The following is a 25,936-nucleotide window of genomic DNA, read 5'->3' as shown; positions in this document are numbered from 1 at the left end:
GGACAGGTTAATTAACCTTTTCGACGCCGTGTCAAACACAAAAGCTGTCTCTCAGACGCCACGTCACCGAAGTGTCAAAACTGAAATTGAACTTTATGCATATGCACCTAGGTCTATGTTGCTCTGTGGTCTATGACCGATTAATACTTTTTTGGCGTTGGACCTGCGGTGCGTATATATCGGTCGTTGGCGTCCAAAAGGTTAAATGTTCAAAGCTGCCTGTACGATTTCTATCAAGAATTAGATAATTCCAACCCTTGGGCATACTTTTCCATGTATAAGTATTCTTAAAAAGTTTTAAAATACAAAAACTGCAAAATGGGTTATTCCAAGAGAAGTGTTCCATGTATGTCCAATTTTAATTTATCTCTAGATGAGTGTTACTTTTTATTGTAAGCTATATTAGACACATTTGAATCATTAAAAAACACGCATTGTGGCTCTCGTGGATTACCCAAAACCCCAAAATTATTAACTGTAAAGAAATTATTGTAGTATACTTGGTCAACCAGATCTTGACAGTAGAAAAAGGCGGCAAATTTGAAAAATGTAGGCGCGAAGGGATATCGTCCCATAGAAAATTTGATTTTCGCGTCTTTTTTACTGACAAGATTTGGTTGACCAGCTATATTATAATTATTATAAACTGAAATAGATGTTAATTTTGAAAAAAAAAAAAAAAGTGGCGGTGCCCTCCAGTGGTGAAGGCCGGATTCGAATCGGCGTCTTTAGCTATCGCGGCTAACACCCTGAACTTGTCCCAATTTCTCGACTGTATGCCATCATAGAAAGACTAGGCGTCTTCGACCAACTTTAAGTACTTTATAATTTATATATAGCAGTGTAGTCATAAATGAAAAAAAAAAAAAATTATATTAGATAATAATATCATTCGATATTTATCAGTCGCTTTTCGGTGAAGCAAAACATCGTGAGGAAACCGGACTAATCCCAATACGGGCCTAGTTTACCCTCTGGGTTGAAAGGTCAGATGGCAGTCGCTTTCGTAAAAACTAGTGCCCACGCCAGTTAATGGGATTAGTTGCCAAGCGGACCCCAGGCTCCCATGAGCCGTGGCAAAACACCGGGACAACGCGAGGAAGATGAAGAGATAAAAATAATTTGATTTGTACTCAAAAAGTTGTAAATGATTGTGGTAACTACCTTCTGCGCCTCTCTCCACTCCTCCTCCTTGGCCTTGAGCCGGCGGAGCACGACGGGCACCGCCACCACAGGGTTTTTCTTCAGTCCTGCTATTATATCCACCGCCTGAGAACAACACCACAGAATAAGTAATAGCTATTATCATACAGAACGGCCACGCACCGCCCCGCCCCGACTCGCATTACCTCGCCCCGCGACATGAATCTGACGGACTTCTGGCGTGCTCTCAGTAAAGCGATTTACACATACACAATGACGCGTGTACAGACGTGCCGCGCACACATATAAACGCAAATGATTTTTGATGTATGGAGTGTCCGCCCTGTGACAACACGGACATTTTAGACTACGCCTATAGGCAACGTGAACTAACGCAGCAAGACAAGTCAACGTGAAAAAGTTTCCAATATTACGCGAAACTCTGCGTAGGGTGCGCCACTCCCACAGTAAGTGACAATCATAGGCTAGGAATCCTCTAGACGGAGTTTAGAGCAATTATTTCATGAAACCGATGCTGCCAAAAATACTGGGGTGCGGGGGACGAGGTGAGCGAGTCCCGTGCCGTGATTGGTCCGTTCAAAGACACGGACGTCACACAAAGACACTTTTAATCGAAAATGGAGTAAAACTACCGTATATTTGTGGCAGACGGGGTAGCGCTACTATGCTCAGTCTAGAGGATGTCTTGTCTGTGGTGACAATCTAAGGGTCTACCGCAAACGAGGGAGTAGAAATTTTGTGACCTAACTCTTGCATATTCGAGCGATAAAGAGGCAGATAGCTGAGTATCGATTTCGCGTTTCCCGGTAGGCCCTTTGTAAACAAACCGCCTTGATGCATTAATGTCATATTTGATTGTCTGTGAAAACTTGTCAAAAAACAGTTTACGGTACAGTATGTATAAGTTACTCTGTGGTATACTTAAGTCATTAGTGCTGCACTCTGGCGGCAAAACATTGCAGTAATATTTCTCCCTATTTAAACCATATGTTTTCGTTTAGAATATAAGGTCTAACCCATGCTAAATTTGCGTGTGTACAAGCAACACTCTTAACTGTCCATCGGGGGACCTTATGCGTTTTGTAATAAGGTTTAGTAACTGTCAGTTAACAGTGTGGGCGACGGTACACTAGGGTGGAGCGTCGTTGTATGGGAAAAAATAAAAATTTGATTATCAATGTGGAACCGGTACAAAAAGTTGCAGTTTGTCATGTAGATTATAGTGATTATATCAAGTTTCAAAATAAACACTACTTTTAGCCCTCTACCCAGCCGCTAAAGAAATTAATAAAGGTAAATTTTCATCAATTATTTAAATATACAATTTCACTAATATGTGTACATTTTATTGAAATTATATAATACTTAATAAGCATTTAATAAGTTATCACCAAAATTTTTGTGCCTTTTTCAAAATTTATGAAATAATAAAATTTCAAACTTTCATATTAAACAGCAATTTCATGCAAAACAAGGAAAATGCTAGTGTAAAAAAATTATATGAGTTATTTTTTTTAGACGTTCTTGTGCCAAAGTAACGGTGTTATTGATTACGAAAAGTATCATTTTACTGCAAAAAATGGGTTACTTATATGTTTAAATGAGCGTCAAATATTGCCCTTCGGCGTCGCTTACGCCCTTTTTGGGTCATGTTCACACGTATGTTAGGCATATATTTACTTTTACTAGTAGTATTTTTATTATCTTATCACGTTCAAAATAGTTTTCACGGTTCTGTAATAAGTTGTAAACTGCAATTTGTGCACAATATCCGGGTTAAATTTCCATAAAACCTCTATTTACGTGGTTTTACCATGTCATAAAAATATACGTTATAAACAAAAATAAGTATAGGAATCGAGTATATCTGTAACAAAAAGATGTTATTTAATGAATAAAACTTGTTATAAAAAAAATAAGCATAAATTAAATTTATTAAAAATATACAAATATTGCTATATATAATCGAATAGTAGAGGGCTAAAAGTATATACCAATATTTTTTTTATTATTTTTCCCTTAAACAATAAAAAATTAGACATCCTTTTAGAGGGGTTCCATTGCTATATTCAAGAATTTTGGATTTCGCTCCACCCTACGGTACACGTGTTTTATGAGGATTACTATAAGGTAGTCCCTCGACAAATTAATTTACATTTCATCTTCATACTAAAGACTTTACTAAGCTGCCGAAGCGTACTAATACTGCATATTCTTCCATTAGAAATATAAATTACAGAAGCATTAAAACGACAACAATTTGAAGTAAAATAAATAAAGAAATCTACAAGCGCTACAGAGTTGGTTTCTTTTCCCCATTTTGTTTCTACTTTCCATGCAGATAGTTAAAATTAGGCAGCAAACAATCAATTCATAAATATGTGACGTTATCTATGAAAAGGGACCTTGTCGATGGCGATTACGCCATTATTAACGATGCTCCGATATAAATACAATGCCGCGCGACGCTGTGCGGCGTAAGCGCCATCGACAATAAGGTCCCTTTTCATAGATAATGCCCCACATAAAAATATGAACGACATCAATCAAACAGAATTTACAAACGCAACGAAGCTGTATAAAATAAACGTACATATATACAATTGTAGTGCATAATTATTTTTCCATCGTATTTTCACGGAAACGTACGAACGTGTGCTATTTCAGTCAGTCTCGGTACAAAAAGTACTGAGGTTGACTGAAGTGCACTACAACTACACAGACATATTAATAATTTCAAATCCTCGTATTGTGTATTTTTGATTATATACATAGTATTTTAGTTGGAGACTCAGATGCACCATTCATGTATCAACCACAGTGAATCTGTCAGTGCCCCCCGCACGTGTATCATCATTGTCTCATATCGTATTAGGGTCCCTATTGTTTCCCATAAAGTTTTAAGTCGTAATGTATTGTTTCTCCGAATTTTCGTTAGTCATAATTTGGTTTTTCTCTGAGACGCGTAACTTTTCAGGATTGCCATAAAACAAAACCCAACCTAACGTAAATATCTATAGGATAACCTTACGAAAATCCTTTTTACGGTTTCAGAATTATGACTAATGATAATCTGAGAAACATTACATTATGACTTTCAATAATTATGTCAGACAAAGGGATCCGGACGGTATATTATACCATTCTTCCTTTTTTCGTGTATTATGTATTTTTGATAATAAACTTCAACTTTAATCTTTTCTAGTTTACATCCGAGGTATCCTGTAGCGTGTAGCCCTACCAATAAACATGCCAAGAGCTTGTCGCTCGTACCACCTTCTCGCCGTAGATGCGCCGCAGCGCCCTCTGGTGGATGGTGGCGGAGTGTCCGCCCAGCCCGTCGTCGAGCCGATACTTGGCCGCGTCCTCGGCCGTCATGCGCGACAGTTTCTTCTGCACGCCCTCGAGCACGCGGATAGTGGCCGCGTTGGTTTCTATTACTACGTCCAGCTGGAAAAAAACAATAGGTTTAGTAACGTTTGAAAATTACGTTCCTTGTCGCGTTAAGTATGACCATAGACTAAGAATCCCCTAGACGGAGTTTAGAGCAATTATTTCATGAAACCGATGCTGCCAATATACAGGGGGTGCGGGGGGACGAGGCGAGCGAGTCCCGTGCCGTGATTGGTCCGTTCAAAGACACGGACCAATCACGGCACGGGATTCTGACACTTTGACTCGAAGATGGAGTAAAACTACCGTATATAGTGGCAGAGGGGGTAGCGTTACTATGCTCAGTCTAGAGGATGTCTTGTCTGTATGACTCACGTTAGACCGGGCCGTGTCCGGGCCGGAGCTTCCGGCGCTTACTTTTCTACGACAGATGACAGGTGATCACGTGATGCTTTCCATACAAAACGGAGCTTCGGAAGCTCCGGCCCGGACACGGCCCGGTTTAACGTGAGTCATCATTTACACTGGTCTATTTCAATCATACGAAAGAAAATTAAAGACGACAGAGTTATTGATCGTAGAATAGAAATATTTAAAAAAATGTGCCCGCGCGTTTGACAGACCGGTAACCGATTTGCCAAACGTCAACTTCTGACAATCTGCAATACTGCATAATGTATGGAGCCTTTCAGCGCCATTTATATTGATTCTTAGACTAGATTAGATATCTTATATCTTGTACAATCAATGAATTTTTGTTAACACGAATCGAAAATCTAATGAGAGGTTACAAGTTTTATTTTAGCAAATTTTTACAACGCTATCTCCAGACCGCTCTTTGTCTGCGCGGGCTCTAAAATAATTTTTTTTTACAAAAATATCATATAAATGATATTTATTTAAGAAACATTCACCATAAACAGATAAACCTCACCTCGAATCTCTCATCTTCGCACCGATAGATGTACTCTTCATACTGCGTCTTGCGTGACGTCACGAACGTAGAGTCCTCGCTCCACGTAGGGAAGGACACCCAAGTGTCGTTCAGGACCTGAAAGTACATCACATGTAGTAATGTCGCAGCTGTGTGCAGGGGTGTATAGAACAGGGATGTTGCGGATGCCGATTTTTTGACATCCGCGGATGCGGATTTTTTAAAGGCTCACATCCGCGGATGTCAAGATAGGTACATAAAAAACGTCAAATATTACATTTTAGTAATTTTATTTCAAAAAACCGGCCAGGTGCGAGTCGGACTCGCGTTCCAAGGGTTCCGTACAGTCCCACTCACGCTTGACTGCTCATTTCTAATAGGTTTTTTTGGCTAATGACTAAATTACCTAGCAGTCTAGCACTTACGCCGATGCTAAGACGTTCCTGTACCGACCTGTTCCACATCCGCATCCGCATTAAACTCCGCATCGATTTTATGCGGATGCGGATGTTGAAAATAATGCGGAAGTTCCGCGGTTGCGGATGCGGATATTCGCAACATCCCTGGTATAGAGGTGGAGATGTCAGTAGGAAGGCAGCATGCGTTGGTTCAACAGTGTGTGTTCTGAATTAGAACATCGCATGGGTTTCATCATTTTGGGAATTTAAATTTGTTTGTGCGTCAATACAATACTCTGTATCTTATACCTATTATGGGGGATTTCGGGGGCGAAAAATCGATCTACAGTTCGTTTTTTTTAGCATTAGAAATAAGGTAAACAATCTTAATGTGTCTTTTAATTGAAAAACACATTTTAAAAATAAGTTACGGCAAATATGTAACAATTATGAATCTAATACGATTATTTATATTCTTCTGGTTTCATATGATTTTTAAAAAGCGTTTTTCAATTAAAAGACATGTCAAGATCGCTTACCTTCTTGCAAGTTCTTTCTAATGCTAAAAAAAACGAACTATAGCTTGTTTCGCTCGATCGATTGTTGTTACATTGAACAACCCAACTAATTCAACGACGACCCAACAAATTTATGTGTATTACATTTTAATTTTATTATAAGAAAACTTACCAAACTATTTATTTTTTTAAACTAATTTTTAACCAGCTGTAACGTCTGCGAACGATCCTATTGAGCTTAGAATAAATTTAAAAGTAGAAAAATTACTGACTTGGGCGGCCCAGAGGCCGTGAGTTCAAGTCTCACCCAAAGCAGTAATTTTTCCACTTTTAAATTATTTTAGTTTATAATCTAATAATGATTTGCTACCAGCGTATCTGCATGCATTAATAACACATGCCAAAGTAAAATTGCGCGCATGAAGTAGTTAAAACAAGATCTACAACTGTTTGTATTGTAAATAACGGTGTGACACCTTTACGAGAGTTGACACACAAACATAACTGTCACACTGACGACGCATGCGTAACGCACCGCTCAATGTGACGCAATCCTAAGTTTTTGTGTGCGAAGACCTTATACTGATAACGGTGCGTATCGACATATACCTATGTACTCATTTCTTAAATATTTTGGCTTTACTAGGTCGAATAAACGCGTAATTAAGCTAAATGTGGCTAATTCCGTCATAGCGCCTATTCCGTTCACGAGCGTATATTTCTTTGATTTTCAATCGTAGGAAAAAAAACCCATAGTCTGCTTTTGATTGCTGAAACTAAAAGCAATCGCTGCTTTGTCGGTGAAATTAACAATTATGTTCGTTGTTCGAGCAAAACGCTAGTAAACGGAATAGTCCCTATGACGGAATTAGCCACATTGACCTTATGTGTTATTTGGGGCATTATCTATGAAAAGGGACCTTATTCTCGATGGCGCTTACGCCGCACACTGCACAGTGTCGCGCGCCATTGTATTTATATCGGAGCATCGTTAATAATGGCTAACCGCCATCGATAATAAGGTCCCTTTTCATAGATAACGTCACATTTAATCAAAGCTTCTTGTAAACATATTTCAAGTGTTGCCATAATAAATAATCATTGACATACATATCTCAGGACTAGCCTTACGGGCAATAAGAATGGGGCATTAATGGGGCCAGTACAGCGGTGTGAAATCACTGCAACGCGATTGGTTGATGAGTTCGCATCACGCGCGCGCGGCCGCGCCAATGGGCGCAACTAGTTTCGTTAGACTGCACGATTGTCTCGAATTCGTGAGTGACACCGCTGAACTAGTACCATTTTTAGTGCACGTAAGGCCAGTTCTGGGATATAAGTCAATGATAATAATACTCCTAGTCAATCAAAATAAATAATCTACAAAAGTTTCAAAACCTTACACAACGGATCAATATAAACAGCGACCTTCACCCCTCCGGTCGACATTTATAAACTTCGTTACGCCATCTTTATACATAAACAACCGATTTAGACACGCCCACGCTCAGATCCCAAATAAAATAAAGTTAATTGAAGGTTGGCGTAATTATAGGATTGTACCATAGACTAAGAATCCTTTAGACGGAGTTTAGAGCAATTATTTCATGAAACCGATGTTGGGGAGCGGGGGACGAGGTGAGCGAGTCCCGTGCCGTGATTGGTCCGTTCAAAGACACGGATGTCACAAAAACACACTTTCACTCGAAAATGGAGTAAAACTACCCGTGTATTTGTGGCAGAGGGGGTAGCGCTACTATGCTCAGTCTGGAGGATGTCTTGTCTGTGGATTGTACAAACATACACTTTTAACTGTCCATCGGTGGACCTTATGCCTTTTGTAATAAGGTTAACGATCTATCAGTTAACAGTGTGGGCGATGGTACCTAGTACCTACACATTTAAATGTCTATATTTAGATGAACTTAGCTTAGTTAAGGTGTGCCAATCAGGGATGTTGCGAACATCCGCATCCGCAACCGCGGAACATCCGCATTATTTTCAACATCCGCATCTGCATCCGCATAAAATCGATGCGGAGCTTATGCGGATGTCGAACAAGTCGGTACAGGAACGTCTTAGCGGCGGCGTAAGTGCTAGGTAATTTCGTCATTACCTATAACGAAATCGTCTAGATCCAGAAAAGTCGACAAAGTTACTGTTTATTAAATATAACGCACCTATATTCTTGCTCAAATACTAAACGTTTTTACGCAATGTATGGGGTTCTCCCTCCACATTTTCAATTTGTGCAACCTTTAAACGTTAATCGATTATTATGAAAATTGAAATAGATAGTTTTTAGAGTGGGGAGACCCGATTGGTGAGCAAAGTCAGGAAAAATATCACAACTTTTTTTCTCGATACAAAAGTGAAACCCCCTAGTAAGTATAGCGACGATATGTGTACCTACGTGTGATATAGGTATGTTTCGTGTAAGAAGTTTAAAATAGATGCATAAATAATGTAGTCACCTCCTTGCAGAGCGGCGTGCGGCCGGAGCAGCGGCGGGCGGCAGCTTCACGCGGCAGCGCGCAGTACGACGTGCCCAGCCGCTTGCACGTCGACAGGTCTACCGGCAAACGGACACTAGTAAATGACCTTTCCACCTCGAACAAGGGTACTTTGCTACTTAAAAACAGTGAGCAAAATCGCATTTTGCTCACTGAGTGAGACAAAATGAGCGCTACGCTCGTGAATCTAGTATAGAATCTTTCGCTTGCACGGGACTCAAAATAAGCACTCGAAGAAATATCAAACTTTGATCTCTTGTACAAATAACTATTTCACCTCAACAGCTCGAACAAGGGTACTTTGCTACTTAAAAACAGTGAGCAAAATCGCATTTTGCTCACTGAGTGAGGCAAAATGAGCAAGATGCGATTTTGCTCACTGTTTTTAAGTAGCAAAGTACCCTTGTTCGAGCTGCTGAGGTGAAAACTTAATTGTTGGTATATCTTAAGAAAACATTAGTGAATAAAGGTAAGTGATGAAGAAGGAATACATTTTCGGGTTCTCTAATATGTTCTCACTGCTGAGGTGAAAAGTTTTGTGAACTACACGAGATCAAAGTTATTTACATCTCGTGCGCTCTTGAGTCCCTTACTACGCTCAAGATTCTAAATTAGATTCACTCACTACGCTCGTGAATCTAGTATAGAATCTTTCGCTTGCACGGGACTCAAAATAAGCACTCGAAGAAATATCAAACTTTGATCTCTTGTTGTACAAATAACTATTTATTTATGTAGACGTGTGACGTTCATAGTTGACAAAACTAAAATTTGTCTATAAAAACTAAAGTCTGCAGTTCGGTTTCGAAATCCATGGGATAGAGCAACCTTTAACTCATTCCCTGCTATCACGAGCTACGCACTACGCTTGTAGCCGATAGCGTGTTTTTCCGCTTGGAAGCTTAACGGCTCGGCCGCGACATTGCGCGACTTGCGACGGCGGCAGAGATAACCATAGGTCGCAGCGAGCCACAGCGATCGGACCTATCGTTCCCACCTATGGTTTTCGCCGCGCGCCGTCGCGCAATGTCGTGGCCGAGCCGTAAACAATGATTTATAACTCAAGATAGGTTATAGGCGTTCCAAAATTGAAGCGGCTACCTTGTGACAAATTGGACAAGTTGCCTTTAGTCGCGGCTGGACAAGCGAGAAATGTGCACGTGCTAACGAGCTCCCGCACATCGAAAGAGAAAGAGACGACCTTATGTTTAACAACGAGTATGTCAAAGATGGATGGAATGAGAAAATTAATCAAAAATAACAGATTTCTTCGTAGGCACAGAAATAAATATGGAAGTATTTTTTGTGCTCCTCAAGTATGAGTATAACCTATCTATGGTTATATAATATCATTGGCCGTAAAGCGCACACGGACAACCACTGAGCGAGTCCCTGCCACTGCCTATGTTAAACTTGACAAAAGGAACTTTGAACATCGTTTAAATATATGTTACCTATGTCGAGAGCAGCGTAGCCCAGCAGGCTGTTGCTCGACATGCCGTAGCTGTTGTAGCCTGTGCATATATCGTACCTATGTCAAGTGCAGCGTCGCCCTGCGGCCTGTCATGGCGCAGCTGCGCGCCGAGCGGACCAATCGGCTCGTAGCGCACGGACGCCTTGTTGTCCAGTGAGCGCTCGCGGTCCAACCGCTCGCGCTCGAAGCCCAACAGACTGTTGCTCGACATGCCATAGCTGTTGTTGTAGCCTAAGAATAAACATTTAGGGTTAAACAAAGCAAAAAAAACCGGCCAAGTGCGAGTCGGACTCGCGCACGAAAGGTTCCGTACCATTACGCAAAATCACATTGACACTCTTATTCTCTTAACATAAAGTCGCGTCAAGATCAATTTGAACACCTCGCCCGCTAAGCAACTTCTGCTGCCGACTGTACAATGCCGTATCTACTTCACATGTCAAATTCAAAGCACGAAATTGTCATGACACTTTTCAACATGTTAGATGAAATTTGATTGAATCTTTGAAAATAGTAAGGCATTTAACACATCCGCGCCAGGCCACAAAAATTTCGTCATATAAAGCTGTAGTACCACGATCCCGACTATCGGTTCGTCCGGCCTGGGAACGAAAACATAAAAACCGGCCAAGTGCGAGTCGGACTCGCGCACGGAGGGTTCCGCACCATCAACAAAAAATAGAGCAAGAAAATCGTGTTTGTTGTATGGTAGCCCCCCTTAAATATTTATTTTATTTTTAGTATTTGTTGTTATAGCGGCAACAGAGATACATCTTTAGTGAAAATTTCAACTGTCTAGCTATCACGGTTCACGAGTTGCAGCCTGGTGACAAACAGACAGACGGACAGCGGAGTCTTAGTAATAGGGTCCCCTTTTTACCCTTTGGGTACGGAACCCTAAAAACGGAATAGTTTTGTTTTACGAAGAGACACAATCGCTGTTTAAATCATGATCATATTGATACCCGAGCAAGACAAAGATTCCAAAATTGAGCCAAGAGCGTAGCGAGTGGTTAAAAAAATTTAATCGTTGCGATACAAAATTAGGAACCATTCGAATAGTGACGTCGTTTCATTTTTCAAAAGTTGAATTTTCAAGGACAACTCATTTTGTATACAGGGTGGATTTTCTTTTTGGGTCAGTGAGGGCAGCTACCAGATCCCGTGCTCAACTTACGGTAATCTACTAAAAAGCCACAAATTAATAAAAACTTTCTCCATACATTTACTATGGAGAAAATGTGAAATTTTATTCACAATTTTCTACCTCGCCCATTAGTCCTACAGCAATGTCTTCATACAGTATTATGGTTCTTAAATGTAACAGTACTGATTGGCCAGATAGAAAACTGTGAATAAAATTTCGTTTTCTCCATAGTAAATGTATGGAAAAAGTTTTCTTTAATTTGTGGCTTTTTAGTACATTACCGGAAGTTGACCCCAAAGAAACTATTGATACTGGATAGGAATGGAATCGATTGGCATACAAAAATAGCATGTGAAAAATAATAGTTTTCACATTCATACAAATTGTATGGGAAAAGTATTCCTTGATTTGTGGCTTTTCTAGCCGGAATTTTTTTTTGCTTCCATACAAGCTTTTGATCCTCAATAGGAATGGGATCGATTGGCATCAAAATAAAAGTTTGTCAAAAATGACCTTTTTCTCGCACCCTGTATGTTTTCTCCAAAATCTGTAAAAGCCAATCTTCATTAATTTGAAATCGAGGGAAGGTCTTCTAAGACCGTTTTCTCGTAGCAGCACGGGATCTGGTAGCTGCCCTCACTGACCCAAAAAGAAAATCCACCCTGTATAGTGTCGCCACTATACTTCTGAAGGGTATACTAACCGGGGGTAGGCTGAGTGGGGGTGGAAGGGGGCGACACTGGACCCACAAAGTCCTGCAGCCACTTGTGCAGCTCGGGGTGACGGCACAGGAACGGTGACGTCACGGACACCAGCTCCGAGGACGAGATGATCTCGTTCGTGAACAGCAGCAGGCATCTGAGGGGTAATAGGTCGGTTAACAACTGAATAATATATTAAAACACTTTTAATAAACTTAAACACTTTTAATAATATATTAAAACATTTAAACGGCCTCCGTAGCCTAGTCGGTAGTGACCCTGCCTACGAAGCTGGAGGTCCCGGGTTCGAATCCCGGTAAGGGCATTTATTTGTGTGTTCATCACAAATATTTGTTCCTTAGTTATGGATGTTTTCTATGTATTTAAGTACTTATATGTATCTATATATGTATTATATATATCGTCGTCTAGTATCCACAGCACAAGCCTTATGAGCTTACCGTGGGACTAGGTAGATTTGTGTAAGATTGTCCCATAATATTTAAAAAAAAAAAACAGGCTAAAATAGTTATTTTCGATACAAGTGCGAAAAAGAGGAAATTCGAAACGAGTGGCGATAAATTAAAACACGACCGAAGGGAGTTCGCACGTGTATCGAACAACGTTTTACAGTACATATGGCACTTTAAAGTTTCGACATACGCACGAAAAGTGCTATTTTACGCACTAGTGCGGAAAAGTAGCCCCATATGTACTGTAAAACTATTTGCACAGTTCTGAATCCGTTGTCGATGATTTTTTCACCTATTAACCACAGCATAAATAATAGTATACTAGGTACAGAAGATTCACTCTGTAACAAAACGCGTCTATTACGACAGATATGACCGCTAGGTGGCGCAAGCGCGAGCAGGTGTCCGTTCCGTAGCGGTGCGCGGCAACTACTATGGCTAGACACCAAAATTGGTGTGGGCTGCAATGACATGTAGGTACTTGTAGCGACGCGACGAAATCGCGGAGTGAGCCACGCCTGCTATTACTAACTCGTGAACAAAATATCCTGTCCCAAATTTTGTTTCGATTTGCAATTTCAGTACACTCCCATATAATTAAATCATGACAATAAGTTGATTTAATAAGTTTGCTTCTCAAAGTTATGCTGAGATATAATTTTAGGATTTCATTTTATAAGTCTAAAAATAACCGGCCAAGTGCGAGTCAGACTCGCGAACGTCGGGTTTCGCACCATTACGCAAAGAACGGCAAAAAAATCACGTCTGTTGTATGGGAGCCCCACTTAAATGTTTATTTTATTTCAGTATTTGTTGTTATAGCGGCAACAGAAATACATCATCCTGTGAAAATGTCAACTGTCTAAAGTCTATTTTTTTATTCGGTAGACTAAAATGACATTTCATATTATGGAATGTTATTTTATGTTCATATTATGAAATGTCATTTTAGTCTACCAAATAAAAAAATAGTTACAGCCACTGGTAGACAGACGGACGGACGGGTCCCGTTTTTACCCTATGGGTACGGAACCCTAAAAACTATTTCGCAATTATAAATAATATATAATTCGCTCGCTCTAGCGAATATCTGATTTCACGGTCATTTTGCGAAGGATATCGTCGGGACACTTACCTAAGGAAGCTGTATTCCTGCTGGGTGCCGTACTTGGCGGCCTCAGCGTACGACACGTCGCGCACCATGCCGCCGGTCAGAGACGACAGGCGGGACTTCTTCTGAGGCCTACAGCTGTGTGACAGGTTAGACACTCACCTAAGGAAGTTGTCGTAGACTTCCTGCGACCTGAGGGCCCGGCGAGCTCTATCAAAGAAGTTGTATTCCTGCTGGGTGCCGTACTTGGCGGCCTCAGCGTACGACACGTCGCGCACCATGCCGCCGGTCAGAGACGACAGGCGGGACTTCTGAGGCCTTCAGCTGTGTGACAGGTTAGACACTCACCTAAGGAAGTTGTCGTAGACTTCCTGCGACCTGAGGGCCCGACGAGCTCTATCAAAGAAGTTGTATTCCTGCTGGGTGCCGTACTTGGCGGCCTCGGCGTACGACACGTCGCGCACCATAATGCCGGTCAGAGACGACAGACGGGACTTCTTTGGCGGCGGGAGGCCGACAGCTGTATGAGAAAATACTGTTAGAACATCTGTAGGAATATTGTGGAAGATTGTGGTATTGGATAACGGTCAGAACATAAAAATGCAGCCATTAGTTATATCATGGTGGTCAAACGGTAATTTGTTTCATCATATTAATTACTATTCAGAAGGTTCCGTTTTAGAAAGAGTTTTAATTTTTTTTTGACGCAATATTATATGCACTTTAAAATAGATATCATTTTCTTGAAAAAAAAAAACCGAACTTTCAAGGGCAAATCTGCTTCCCAGAATAAAATCTACAAACTTACTAATACTGATCGGGACCAGTCTAAAAACCCCAAACACAGTTAGGTTGTGTTGTTTTATCACAGAGTTCCCATGGCCACCTCCTGTCTACATCATCAGATCAGCTCGATGGTACCATAATATTGCATTGTCACCAGACTCCGTATGACGTATGTAACGTATGAAGATGTTCAGCTTCATCGGAAACCGGGAAGTGGGTCAAATTTAACTTGCAAGATTAGACTCGTACAAACATACATAGTTATTAACTATTACTTAGTTACATACATAGGTACATACAATGCAAATTAAGTAAAAGCTTGTAATAAATAACTTACGCATCTGAGTAGAAGACGTGAAGCTGGGCGATCGCTTCAAATGCTGCGGCGGCGGAGCGCTGCTCGACACAGTGCTGGTGTGTTTGGGCACCTGCGACACACATCACGTCAGTAAACTAGTCATTACATACTTGTGATGGGTTTTGGGGAAAATATGTGTCCCGCCGAGTTTGTTACCGGTCCCATATTGGGATAGTTCCTCCAATTGAGGGGAGATTTAAAGTTCGGTTATGTTGTCAGCAAAGGTGTTTTAAATAGTTTGTTTACTATAAAATCAATATTAGAATAAGAATTCATTTATTGTCTATCGTGTCAAACAATATGTCGAAATGATACATAGTTACATGGCTACTCTTTTCGGGTATTACATTATATACAGGTCACTTGAATTTATAATAAGAACATCTAAAATTACAGTCTTAAATAAAAAATACTCAAAAACGTAAAAAACATGATCTATTAGCCACTGTTTTAGCTATTAAGCTTTGGTTTCCTCCGAAAGCGGTGCCGTCATATAGCGGCCGTCTCCATACAAATACTACGACATCCATCCGTATTATTTAGTATGGAGACGGCCGCTATATGACGGCACCGCTATCCTAGGAATACCGATCTTTAGGTTTGATTCCGTGGCTTGGTGTGGAAGTGTTGTTTAGTACTAGATTGAAGCCCATACTTTATTCAATATAGGTTGTTAACCTTGCCTTGTATTTATATATTACAGGCTGCTCTTTTTGTTCGGGAAAATCCATATTTATTTACTGTAAAACAAGACAAGGAAAACACTAGAACACAGTATAGAAATAAATTACTATTACCAAAGACTAACCTAGAGATGTGTAAAAATAGTCCCCAATATAAATGTATTTTAATCACAAATAAAATTCCCAATTATATTAAGCTAGAAACTCGAAACACAATATTTAAAAACAAGTTAGTAAATTTATGAATCGATAAATTCGAATGATATGATTCGGTTAAGGATTTTCTTAATGACGATAGTTTATAACATCTATTTTTTGTAATACTTATTAATAATTGTTATTTATAAATGAATCCAAACTTTAGGTTATTTAGTTTTTAAGTTAATGTTGTGTGCCCTTACAGGGTGTCATGGTCTGACTTGTATTTTATTGTATAACATCTGGATTTACTTATGTACATGACTTTACAATAAAATAAATGAAATGAAGTAACGCACCTGTGGCAACAGATGCTGCGGCGGCGCGGCGTGCGGCGGCGAGGGCGCCGGCGCGGGCAGGAAGCGCTCCGGCTCCGGCTCGGGGCGTTGCTGAAACAAACTCATGCTCACATTCTGGAATCTGAGATGAAGCGCTGGCGGCCTAGCGGTTATAGTTCGTTTTTTAGGGTTCCGTACCCAAAGGGTAAAAACGGGACCCTATTACTAAGACTCCGCTGTCCGTCCGTCCGTCTGTCACCAGGCTGTATCTCACGAACCGTGATAGATAGACAGTTGAAATTTTCACAGATGATGTATTTCTGTTGCCGCTATAACACCAAATACTAAAAACAGAATAAAATAAAGATTTAAGTGGGGCTCCCATACAACAAACGTGATTTTTGACCGAAGTTAAGCAACGTCGGGCGGGGTCAGTACTTGGATGGGTGACCGTTTTTTTGCTTGTTTTGCTCTATTTTTTGTTGATGGTGCGGAACCCTCCGTGCGCGAGTCCGACTCGCACTTGGCCGGTTTTATTTTAGCATTAGAAAGAACTTGCAAGAAGGTAAGCGATCTTGACATGTCTTTTAATTGAAAAACGCTTTTTAAAAATCAAAAACTATTACTTATGAAAGCAGAAGAATATAAATGATCGTATTAAATTCATAATTGTTACATATTTGCCGTAACTTATTTTTAAAATGTGTTTTTCAATTAAAATACACATCAAGATTGTTTACCTTATTTCTAATGCTAAAAAAAACGAACTATAGAGCGTGCCACTTTCAATCCCCGCGGGTTCAAACCCCGGCTCGTACAGTCGAAAGTTTCAATTTATGACCCATTTCGGACCTTGTCACAGTGACAATAGTAAAAAGGGATAAGTTCGCCTTTGTACTGCCTATCCTGTGCCATAAATTTGTGTTTTGTAGAATAAAGACTTTATACATACATACAATAGAATGAGGTCTCTAGTGACTGTCATGTTGATTGTCACTGTGATAAGGTGCGTAATGGGTCATAAATTAATACTTTCGACCGTACCAATGAGTTTTTCCGAAGTTATGTACGAAATATCATTTGATATTTACCCAGTTGCTTTTCGGTGAAGGAAAACATCGTGAGGAAACCGGACTAATCCAAATAAGGCCTAGTTTCCCCTCTGGGTTGGAAGGTCAAATGGCAGTCGCTTTCGTAAAAACTAGTGCTGAGTGCCAACGTCACTTCTTGGGATTAGTTGTCAAGCGGAACCTAGGCTCCCATGAGCCGTGGCAAAATGCAAGACGAAATTTTAAGGCAATAAATGTGTAAATCAAAACCTAGCCGCACCATAATATTCACGATAGTTATAACGTGAGATTCAGAAAATTTTACGCTATATGCTTACGTAGTCTAACATATTTGAAGAATTCATGAAAATATCTACCAATCGCCTCAAACGTTAAATCAATCGGTAAATTAACAGATCAGTTATAATCAGAGCAATAAAAACGTCATTTTAGTCATCATCATGAACATTAAGAGTTATTCTCTCGTCGGTGGAATATCTTCCAGCTTACCCTATCTTGCGCCAGCTCTAGGCGTAAGTTGCCATATTAATTTTAAATATCTGATATATATATATATATATATATATATAAATAAATAAATAAATAAACAAGAATTGCTCGTTTAAAGGTATAAGATATACCGTCGGCAAATCTGATTGGAAGCTGGGTAGGAAACGTGAGTTTCTCAAAATTATGACATGTACTGGGACCGCGTCGAGCACCAGTACGTTTACCTTACACAGTTTTGGTTTATAAACCTTAGTTATTTTTATATCAAACTAGCGACCCGCCCCTGCTTCGCACGGGTTAACAAATTATACATAAACCTTCCTCTTGAATCACTCTATCTATAAAAAAAAACGCATCAAAATCCGTTGCGTAGTTTTAAAGATCTAAGCATACATAAAGACAGACAGCGGGAAGCGACTTTGTTTTATACTGTCTAGTGATAGTGATTTTGAAATCGGAAGGCTGACTGGACGCCCTGTATATAATTAACAAGAAGTAGTACAATAGGGATGATGACACATGTTGAATTTTATAACAAAATCTAGTAAAATAGATAGCAAACGAGCAATTTATCACAATAATGTGGATATTAAAATAAAATATTGAAAAATTACAAAATTACAGGGCCTGAAAGTTTCAAAATTTAAGTTTTTTTTTAACTTCCAAAAACGATAAAAGTAAGGGTACCATTCGATTCCTTACATTTCATCCAAAAAAATATTGTATAGCAACTATATACATAAACGCAATATTTCACCGACAAAAACGCAATTTTCTTGTTTTGTCCATACTACAAAATGGGCGATGACGTCACGGCCTCTGGCCGTTTTGTATAGGGCGTTTCGCGAGTGAAGTGCGACTGTCGGCCTTTGACTACAATTTCTGACTTTTGTGTTACTTTAACGCAATGGGTCCCATATAGACATTTGATCCTAAAAACAAACCCAATCGATTGATACCATAAATGAAAATTAGTCATGTAGCCTATTACCTGGGGCGGCATAAGCGGCGGCGTGCGCGGGTGCGGCGGATAATGCGGCTTGGTCACCGCCTTAGCGTCCGGCAGGAACTGGCCGAACTCCGCCAGCAGGTCGTCCTGGTTCTCAAACAGCTTCGCCACCTGGTCACACGACAACTATTTACAACCCGGACTGCGTTAGAATGGTGAATACAGGTGTTGGTATGAGTCAGAACTTAATAAGCAGCCATTAGTTATATCATGGTGGTCAAACGGTAATTTGTTTCATCATAGAAAGTTGTTGGAACAAGTGTAAGGCCCGAGTGGACGCTCGCTCGGCGACGCGTGCAGCGTGGCTGTGGGCTCACTTGTGATGTGAGCAGCGTGCACTAAGGCCGCTCCTATACGTGCGCATTTGTTTAACATGCACGCCGCACGCCCCGCCCCGCTGCACGCCCAACAAGAGCGTCCACTCAGGCCTTACACTAAGAACGGTGGTGAATAGAGGTGTTGGTATAAGTCAGAACTTAAAAAGCAGCCATTAGTTATATCATGGTGGTCAAACGGTAATTTGTTTCATCATAGAAAATTGGTGGAATAAGAGAGATCCAACACAAGCGTTTTCCGAGCGTCGGCGTCTAGTCAACTCTATGGCTGCTGCTCGACGCAACGTTGGCGCAACTGCGCAGCGACGCCATTTTCCATGGCGCTGACTAGACGTCGCTCGGGAGATTTTATTGTAAAGGCTCTCTACGACTAGAGGAAGATTTCTAAGTGAATTTCTTTTTAGTGTGAAATAAATTACATTTCTGTTGGAGGCTGGTTTAAATTCGATGAATGTAAACAAATTATTATATTTGTACAACGGGACTTAATCGCGTATTTAAGTTTTAAGATTTACCCCCGACGTTTCGAGGACGGCGTTGTCCCCGTGGTCTCGGAGAAAACTGGCTATAGTTGGTAAATACGCGATTAAGTCCGTTGTACAATTTAATAAATCGTGAAAGTTTAAGTCAATAGTGTCAGTACACAAATATTACTCATTTCTGTATCACGTAATACATAAATATAATGAGAAATCAGGGAAAGAAAGTTTGAATGAAATTTTTCTGCTGACACGATAACGCGGGCGAAGTTGAGTGGTTAGTATAAGAAACCTGTCACCATAGAGCACAAACCTGGGAGTACAATTCTTGCTCGGTCTGCTGTTTGGCTTGAGGCTCCTTCACGTCTCTGTGGCCCCGCTGATACGCGTGCAGTATCTCCAGGAACCGCTTGTCTTGTTTAAATGACCCCGATAAGAAACCTGTCACCATAGCAACAGCACAAACCTGGGAGTACACTTCTTGCTCGGTCTGCTGTTTGGCTTGAGGCTCCTTCACGTCTCTGTGGCCCCGCTGATACGCGTGCAGTATCTCCAGGAACCGCTTGTCTTGTTTAAATGACCCCAATAAAAAACCTGTCACCATAGCAACAGCACAAACCTGGGAATACACTTCTTGCTCGGTCTGCTGTTTGGCTTGAGGCTCCTTCACGTCCCTGTGGCCCCGCTGATACGCGTGCAGTATCTCCAGGAACCGTTTGTACTTATCCGGTTGCCGGGAGAACCGAGACTGCAAGGAATTTTACGGTTAAATTGGGCATTGGAAGGGTTAATGAGTTTTGTTGGGGATTGGGGAGTTCAGAACATAAAAATGCAGCCATTATTTATATCATGGTGATCATACGGTAATTTGTTTCATCATTGGAATAGAACTAGTTATTGAAATAAAATAAGTAACGAATTGAGGAATGAGTTTTAGCAAAGACAATTTGAAATAGAGGCGGATTCATGAATCTAGTATAACTGGATTGGGCATGAGTGGTGGGGATAACTGACAGAACGGGATAGTCTTATGTATATTTCAGTAGGAGTAGCAGCGAAAGCGCTATTATTGTTTGTCCTTGTCACAGTCTCACATCTTGTTTTATTCCCCACCGTAAATTGACCACTGTGATTGGTCGAATTATTTGTTGCCCACCATAACAAATAAATTCGACCAATCATAGCGGCGCAATGCGACGCTATGATTGGTCGAATTTATATGTTTTGTCCCTCACGTAGGCACGCGTAGACCACTTCTATAGGATGCTACCTTCTATGGGCGGATTGAAAAAAAAATTAAAAATAGTTTATTTGTTAACAAAGAGGGTACAGTTGTAAGGGTTGGAGTCTTCTAGTAAGTATAAAATACTTGTAACAGGAAACTTCGCTCTTCCATAATATCTAAGGCTTAGAACTTAATTAACAAATATAAGTAGTAACAATATTGTTGTCTAAGAAGAAAATGGAAGAAGATTGACAAAGTAAATTAGGTAGCCACAGTAAATATACTACCATCTTTCGAGTTAGATATCAAAAAAAAACCGGCCAAGTGCGAGTCGGACTCGCGCACGGAGGGTTCCGCACCATCAACAAAAAATAAAGCAAAACAAGCAAAAAAAAACGGTCACCCATCCAAGTACTGACCCCGCTCGACGTTGCTTAACTTCGGTCAAAAATCACGTTAGTTGTATGGGAGCCCCACTTAAATCTTTATTTTATTCTGTTTTTAGTATTTGTTGTTATAGCGGCAACAGAAATACATCATCTGTGAAAATTTCAACTGTCTAGCTATCACGGTTCGTGAGATACAGCCTGGTGACAGACGGACGGACGGATGGACAGCGGAGTCTTAGTAATAGGGTCCCGTTTTTACCCTTTGGGTACGGAACCCTAATTAACGCCATCTACTCGAGACTAGGCCAAAGGTATGGGTGCAATGTTTTTGAGCGATGGCGCCATAACCTTTGTCAAAAGATGGCAGTAAATGTACTGGTACATAATATACCATGACAGTAACTCTCTATACACTCTTTTATATTTGTCCTTGGGAAGGTAATAGGGAGTTTTAAGAGTATCACCACAGAATAAATAATAGTATTAAGTACAGAAGACATCTAACAAAACGCGTCTGTTACGATCAGCACAGATATGGCCGCTAGGTGGCGACAGCGCCACGCGCGGCTTATGGCTTTCCCCAAAATTGGGGCCGAACGGATGTACTTTTAGCTACCTGTAGCAAAGCGACGAAATCGCGGAGTGAGACGCGCCTGGTGGAGGAGTGATTATTTTTTCATAGAACATTAATTATGAATTATGATATTGCAATTGCAAATGCCATGCAGGAGTTATAGCCGGTTAAACAAGTTTGTCAATAAAAGTCGAGCGAAACTCGAATTTTCTATCGATTACCCTTCGCACCTAATTTTTTTATATTTTCCGTTTTTTTCTACTGATGGAAATGGCTTGACAGACTTTAGCTTGGTGAGACTCTAAATATTTTTTAGCCCTGTCACTGTCACAATAATGACGAACTGTCAAAAAATCCCTAATCACGTTTTCCGCACAACTGACATCCTAAAAAACGTAAAACGAAATCGCGGAGTGAGACACGCCTGTTATTTACCTTGATCTTGTTGACATATTCGATGGCGTGATTAAACTCGACTGGCTGGCCGGGCGGCGCGGGCGCAGCGTGCGGCCCCGAGCCGGCAGGCGGCGCCACTGTGCCTGCAACATTGTACACTTGTAGTGCTACAACTTGTGGGGGGTAGGGGGGAGGGGGTAGGATGGTCAGAACATAAAAATGCAGCCATTAGTTATATCATGGTGGTCGAACGGTAATTTGTTTCATCATAAACATGGTTACGGAATATTGGTCGTCTCGAAATTACTTATGTATTTATGTAAAAACTGGTAAACACATTAACATTAATTTAAAGTCGCAAATCGCAATTAGTCGCAATCTTATACAGATCGACGTAACCCTAAACTAAGCAAAACTTGTATTATTGGTCCTATAGTTCGTTTTTTTAGCATTAGAAATAAGGTAAACAATCTTGATGGGTCTTTTAATTGAAAAACTCATTTTAAAAATAAGTTACGGTAAATATGTAACAATTATGAATCTAATACGATATTTTATAGTCTTCTGCTTTCATAAGTAATAGTTATTGATTTTTAAAAAGTGTTTTTCAATTAAAAGTCATGTCAAAATCGCTTACCTTCTTTCAAGTTCTTTCTAATGCTAAAAAAAACGGAGTATAGTCAAATCAGTTTCTTTTTTAGAACTGTCAAAACGATTTGCTAATATGGAATTTATATGAAACATTACGTTGTGACGTCACGGTCAACTCACCTACTTTTTATATTTCTATCCGATTTATTAAATAGAGCTTGTGTTTAAAAATAACTGCTATCTATGTTTTTCTAATAATTATCTGGTGCTTTATTTCATGCATGGTGTGAAATAATTTATTTTAAATACAGGAAAATACCCTATTCTTTCTTATCATAAGGATCGATACACAAACCTGCGTCGTAACGTGGAAAAAAAGGTAACAAAATAAATTCGCGATAGGGTTATAAATATGTCAAGCATAATCCTCGAGCAATCGGCTAAAAATAGGAGCGACGTCGATAAAAGCCAACTACAAACAATACTAATGTATTTGTTTACTACGCACGAAGGTCACAGTATATAGTACATATATACCTGTAACATGATTGTTTATTTTCCCTATTGCCCGCATTGCCACATGACGGGTAAAACTATGTGTCATGACACTCATGACATTCGTCATTGTACAATGACGACGACAGATGACCTAACCTAACCTTAGTCACGAAAGTCTAATAACCTGGTTGAATTGCTGCACGTTACATGATTTATTTACAAACATACTAGCGACCCGCCCCGGCTTTGCACGGGTTAACAAATTATACATAAACCTTCCTCTTGAATATCTCTATCTATTAAAAAAACCGCATCAAAATCGGTTGCGTAGTTTTAAAGATCTAAGCATACATACAGACAGACAGCGGGAAGCGACTTTGTTTTATACTATGTACTTCGTATTTACGGGAATTACAGTTAATGTGAACAAAATAATAAACAAACAGTAGTTATTTATTGTTTTACAACGGGGCAAAGTTGTTGGTTAACCGCTCGTGCTAACATTGATACCCGAGCAAGCGAAAGATTCCAAAATTTAACCACGAGCGTAGAGTGGTTCCAAAAGTGGAATCTTGAGCGTTGCGAGAGTTTTAAGTCACGAGGGTTAAACAAATTTTGTCACCGAGTGAAACACAAAAATTTTCACCATTAATCAAACCAAATCAAATCCAAATGAAGTCTATTCTACCAACCAACATAGGGAAACAACTCAAAATTACCCCAGCGGTTAGTGGACCCGTCTCCCAAGAGCCGTTGTAAAATGCCAGGACAATGCGAGGAATATGATGATAGCATAATTATGTAGTTCTTAAAAAGACACTTGTATTAACCTTTAGCCGCCCATACGTCAAACCTTGCCAAGCAAAATGAAATTTTATTTTGTCAAGACAAAGTTCAAATTAGAATGGAACAGGAAACCTTTTTATAGGTCTCTGGGCGGATAGGGGATAATATTTATAATACTAGTATATGGTGGAGGGTAGATTTAGTTTTCTGCCAACAAACTGTTCTGCAGTTTGGCAGATAAGTGTTTTTATTACACTGTAATCTCGTTTATGGATTAAATAAATAAAAAAATCTCTCCGTTCCCACGACCTCTCAACGCCTTATAATTAGAGATGCCCCCAATAGTGGTTTTGGCCGAATACCGAATATTCGGCCCCTCTCTCGGCTGAATACCGAATATTCGGCCCCTCTCTCGGCCGAATACCGAATATTCGGCATGACATGCGAACATTTTAGTCACAATTATTATGAAAACTGACCGCTAACAAAGCTCAACGTTAGATGACGTTAGCTAAGATATTTTTTTGAACTTCATTAATGAATAGAGTCAAACAAAACAGACTCATGATAAAAATAAAATGTTTTTTAATTAACAAACTGTCAAAAAAGGGTTTCGTATTTAACAACTTTCCAAGAACACATTCTAAATATACCTACATAGTTTTTGATTATTTTTATTGTGCAATTTTCTTTTTAAGAAGGTGCAACAGACATTCGGTATTCGGCCGAATAGTAGGCAACATTCGGCCGAATAGACCGAATAGTTGCCGAATATTCGTAGCATCTCTACTTATAATTACGACCCATATTTGAGCCATTGGGATAGTACAGATTAAGAAACTTACCAGGCGCATGGTGTATGGCCGCCTCAATCTGCTGGTGCGCCTGCGATATATGGTGCAGTGTGTTCGCCGGAGTGGCACTAACGGACAGATTATGCACTATGGCGTTGCTCACGGACCTGCGGGAGAGAGACGGTTAGATGCTGGCAGAGTGAGAGGGAGATATGGGACGTACAAGCGGGTCAGAACATAAAATGCAGCCATTAGTTATATCATGGTGGTCAAACGGTAATTTGTTTCATCATGAGAGGAATTTAAATTGTCGTCAGTTTTGTATTACTGTTATTGGAATATGTGTGATTGAGAAATAAGTAAATAAAGGTGTACAATGTACAGTCACCTGCATTAATATGTTACTCTTCGAATTGCAGGCAAGTGTAAGGCCTGAGTGGACGCTCGCTCGGCGACGCGTGCAGCGTGGCTGTGGGCTCACGCGTGATGTGAGCAGCGTGCACTAAGGCCACTCCTATAGTTTGTTTTTTTTAGCATTAGAAAGAAGGTAAGTGATCTTGACATGTCTTTTAATTGAAAAACGCTTTTTAAAAATCAAAAACTTATGAAAGCAGAAGAATATAAATGATCATATTAGATTCATAATTGTTACATATTTGCCGTAACTTATTTTTAAAATGTGTTTTTCAATAAAAAGACACGTCAAGATTGTTTACCTTATTTCTAATGCTAAAAAAAACGAACTATATACGCTTGCATTTGTTTAACATGCACGCCGCACGCCGCACCCCGCTGCACGCCCAACTCGAGGCCTGCAAGCCTTACACTAATGGGGAGTAATGCGTGATGAGCTAGGCTAGGTACTCACTGCGCGACGGGCAGCAGGTGCACCAGCTGGGCGGGCGGGTGGTGGGCGGGCTGCGGGCCCACGCCGGGGCCGCCCACGCCCAGCAGCACGCCGCCGCCCAGCCCCGTCGGAGACGGCATCGACACAGACACCTGCGCAAACATAACACACTCAAAACACTGCTTTACGGCGCGATTCGGAAAATTAATAAGAGATTCACTAGATATGAAATAGTAAAGATATCGAATTTAAACTGTTGTGAGACATACTAACATTGAATAATTTTACGATTTAGACTCACTTGTTTTTAGTCACTCGCGCGACA

The 25,936-nt window shown here is 40.3% G+C and overlaps 1 protein-coding gene across 1 annotated transcript in view; it reads right to left on the bottom strand.

Moving 5' to 3' along the window:
- The window catches only part of LOC134659069 (paired amphipathic helix protein Sin3b), a 73,082-nt gene that overhangs the window by 22,374 nt on the left and 24,772 nt on the right, over positions 1-25,936 (bottom strand). Inside the window, exons 7-20 of the mRNA XM_063514675.1 lie at positions 25,633-25,763; positions 24,816-24,931; positions 22,135-22,238; positions 20,131-20,259; positions 18,680-18,808; positions 16,151-16,240; positions 14,950-15,040; positions 14,175-14,346; positions 12,245-12,399; positions 10,452-10,625; positions 8,882-8,979; positions 5,492-5,608; positions 4,438-4,614; positions 1,165-1,269 (exon numbers count right to left, since the gene is read on the bottom strand). Of these exons, the coding sequence (XP_063370745.1) occupies positions 1,165-1,269; positions 4,438-4,614; positions 5,492-5,608; positions 8,882-8,979; positions 10,452-10,625; positions 12,245-12,399; positions 14,175-14,346; positions 14,950-15,040; positions 16,151-16,240; positions 18,680-18,808; positions 20,131-20,259; positions 22,135-22,238; positions 24,816-24,931; positions 25,633-25,763 (1,788 nt within the window). The remainder of the gene's footprint in view (positions 1-1,164; positions 1,270-4,437; positions 4,615-5,491; positions 5,609-8,881; positions 8,980-10,451; positions 10,626-12,244; positions 12,400-14,174; positions 14,347-14,949; positions 15,041-16,150; positions 16,241-18,679; positions 18,809-20,130; positions 20,260-22,134; positions 22,239-24,815; positions 24,932-25,632; positions 25,764-25,936) is intronic.

Source organism: Cydia amplana, chromosome 24 (assembly GCF_948474715.1).
Source record: "Cydia amplana chromosome 24, ilCydAmpl1.1, whole genome shotgun sequence".
NCBI classification, from domain to species: Eukaryota; Metazoa; Arthropoda; class Insecta; order Lepidoptera; family Tortricidae; genus Cydia; species Cydia amplana.
The sequence above is the reverse complement of the archived record's forward strand: the minus strand, read 5'-3'. Positions and strand labels throughout refer to the sequence as shown.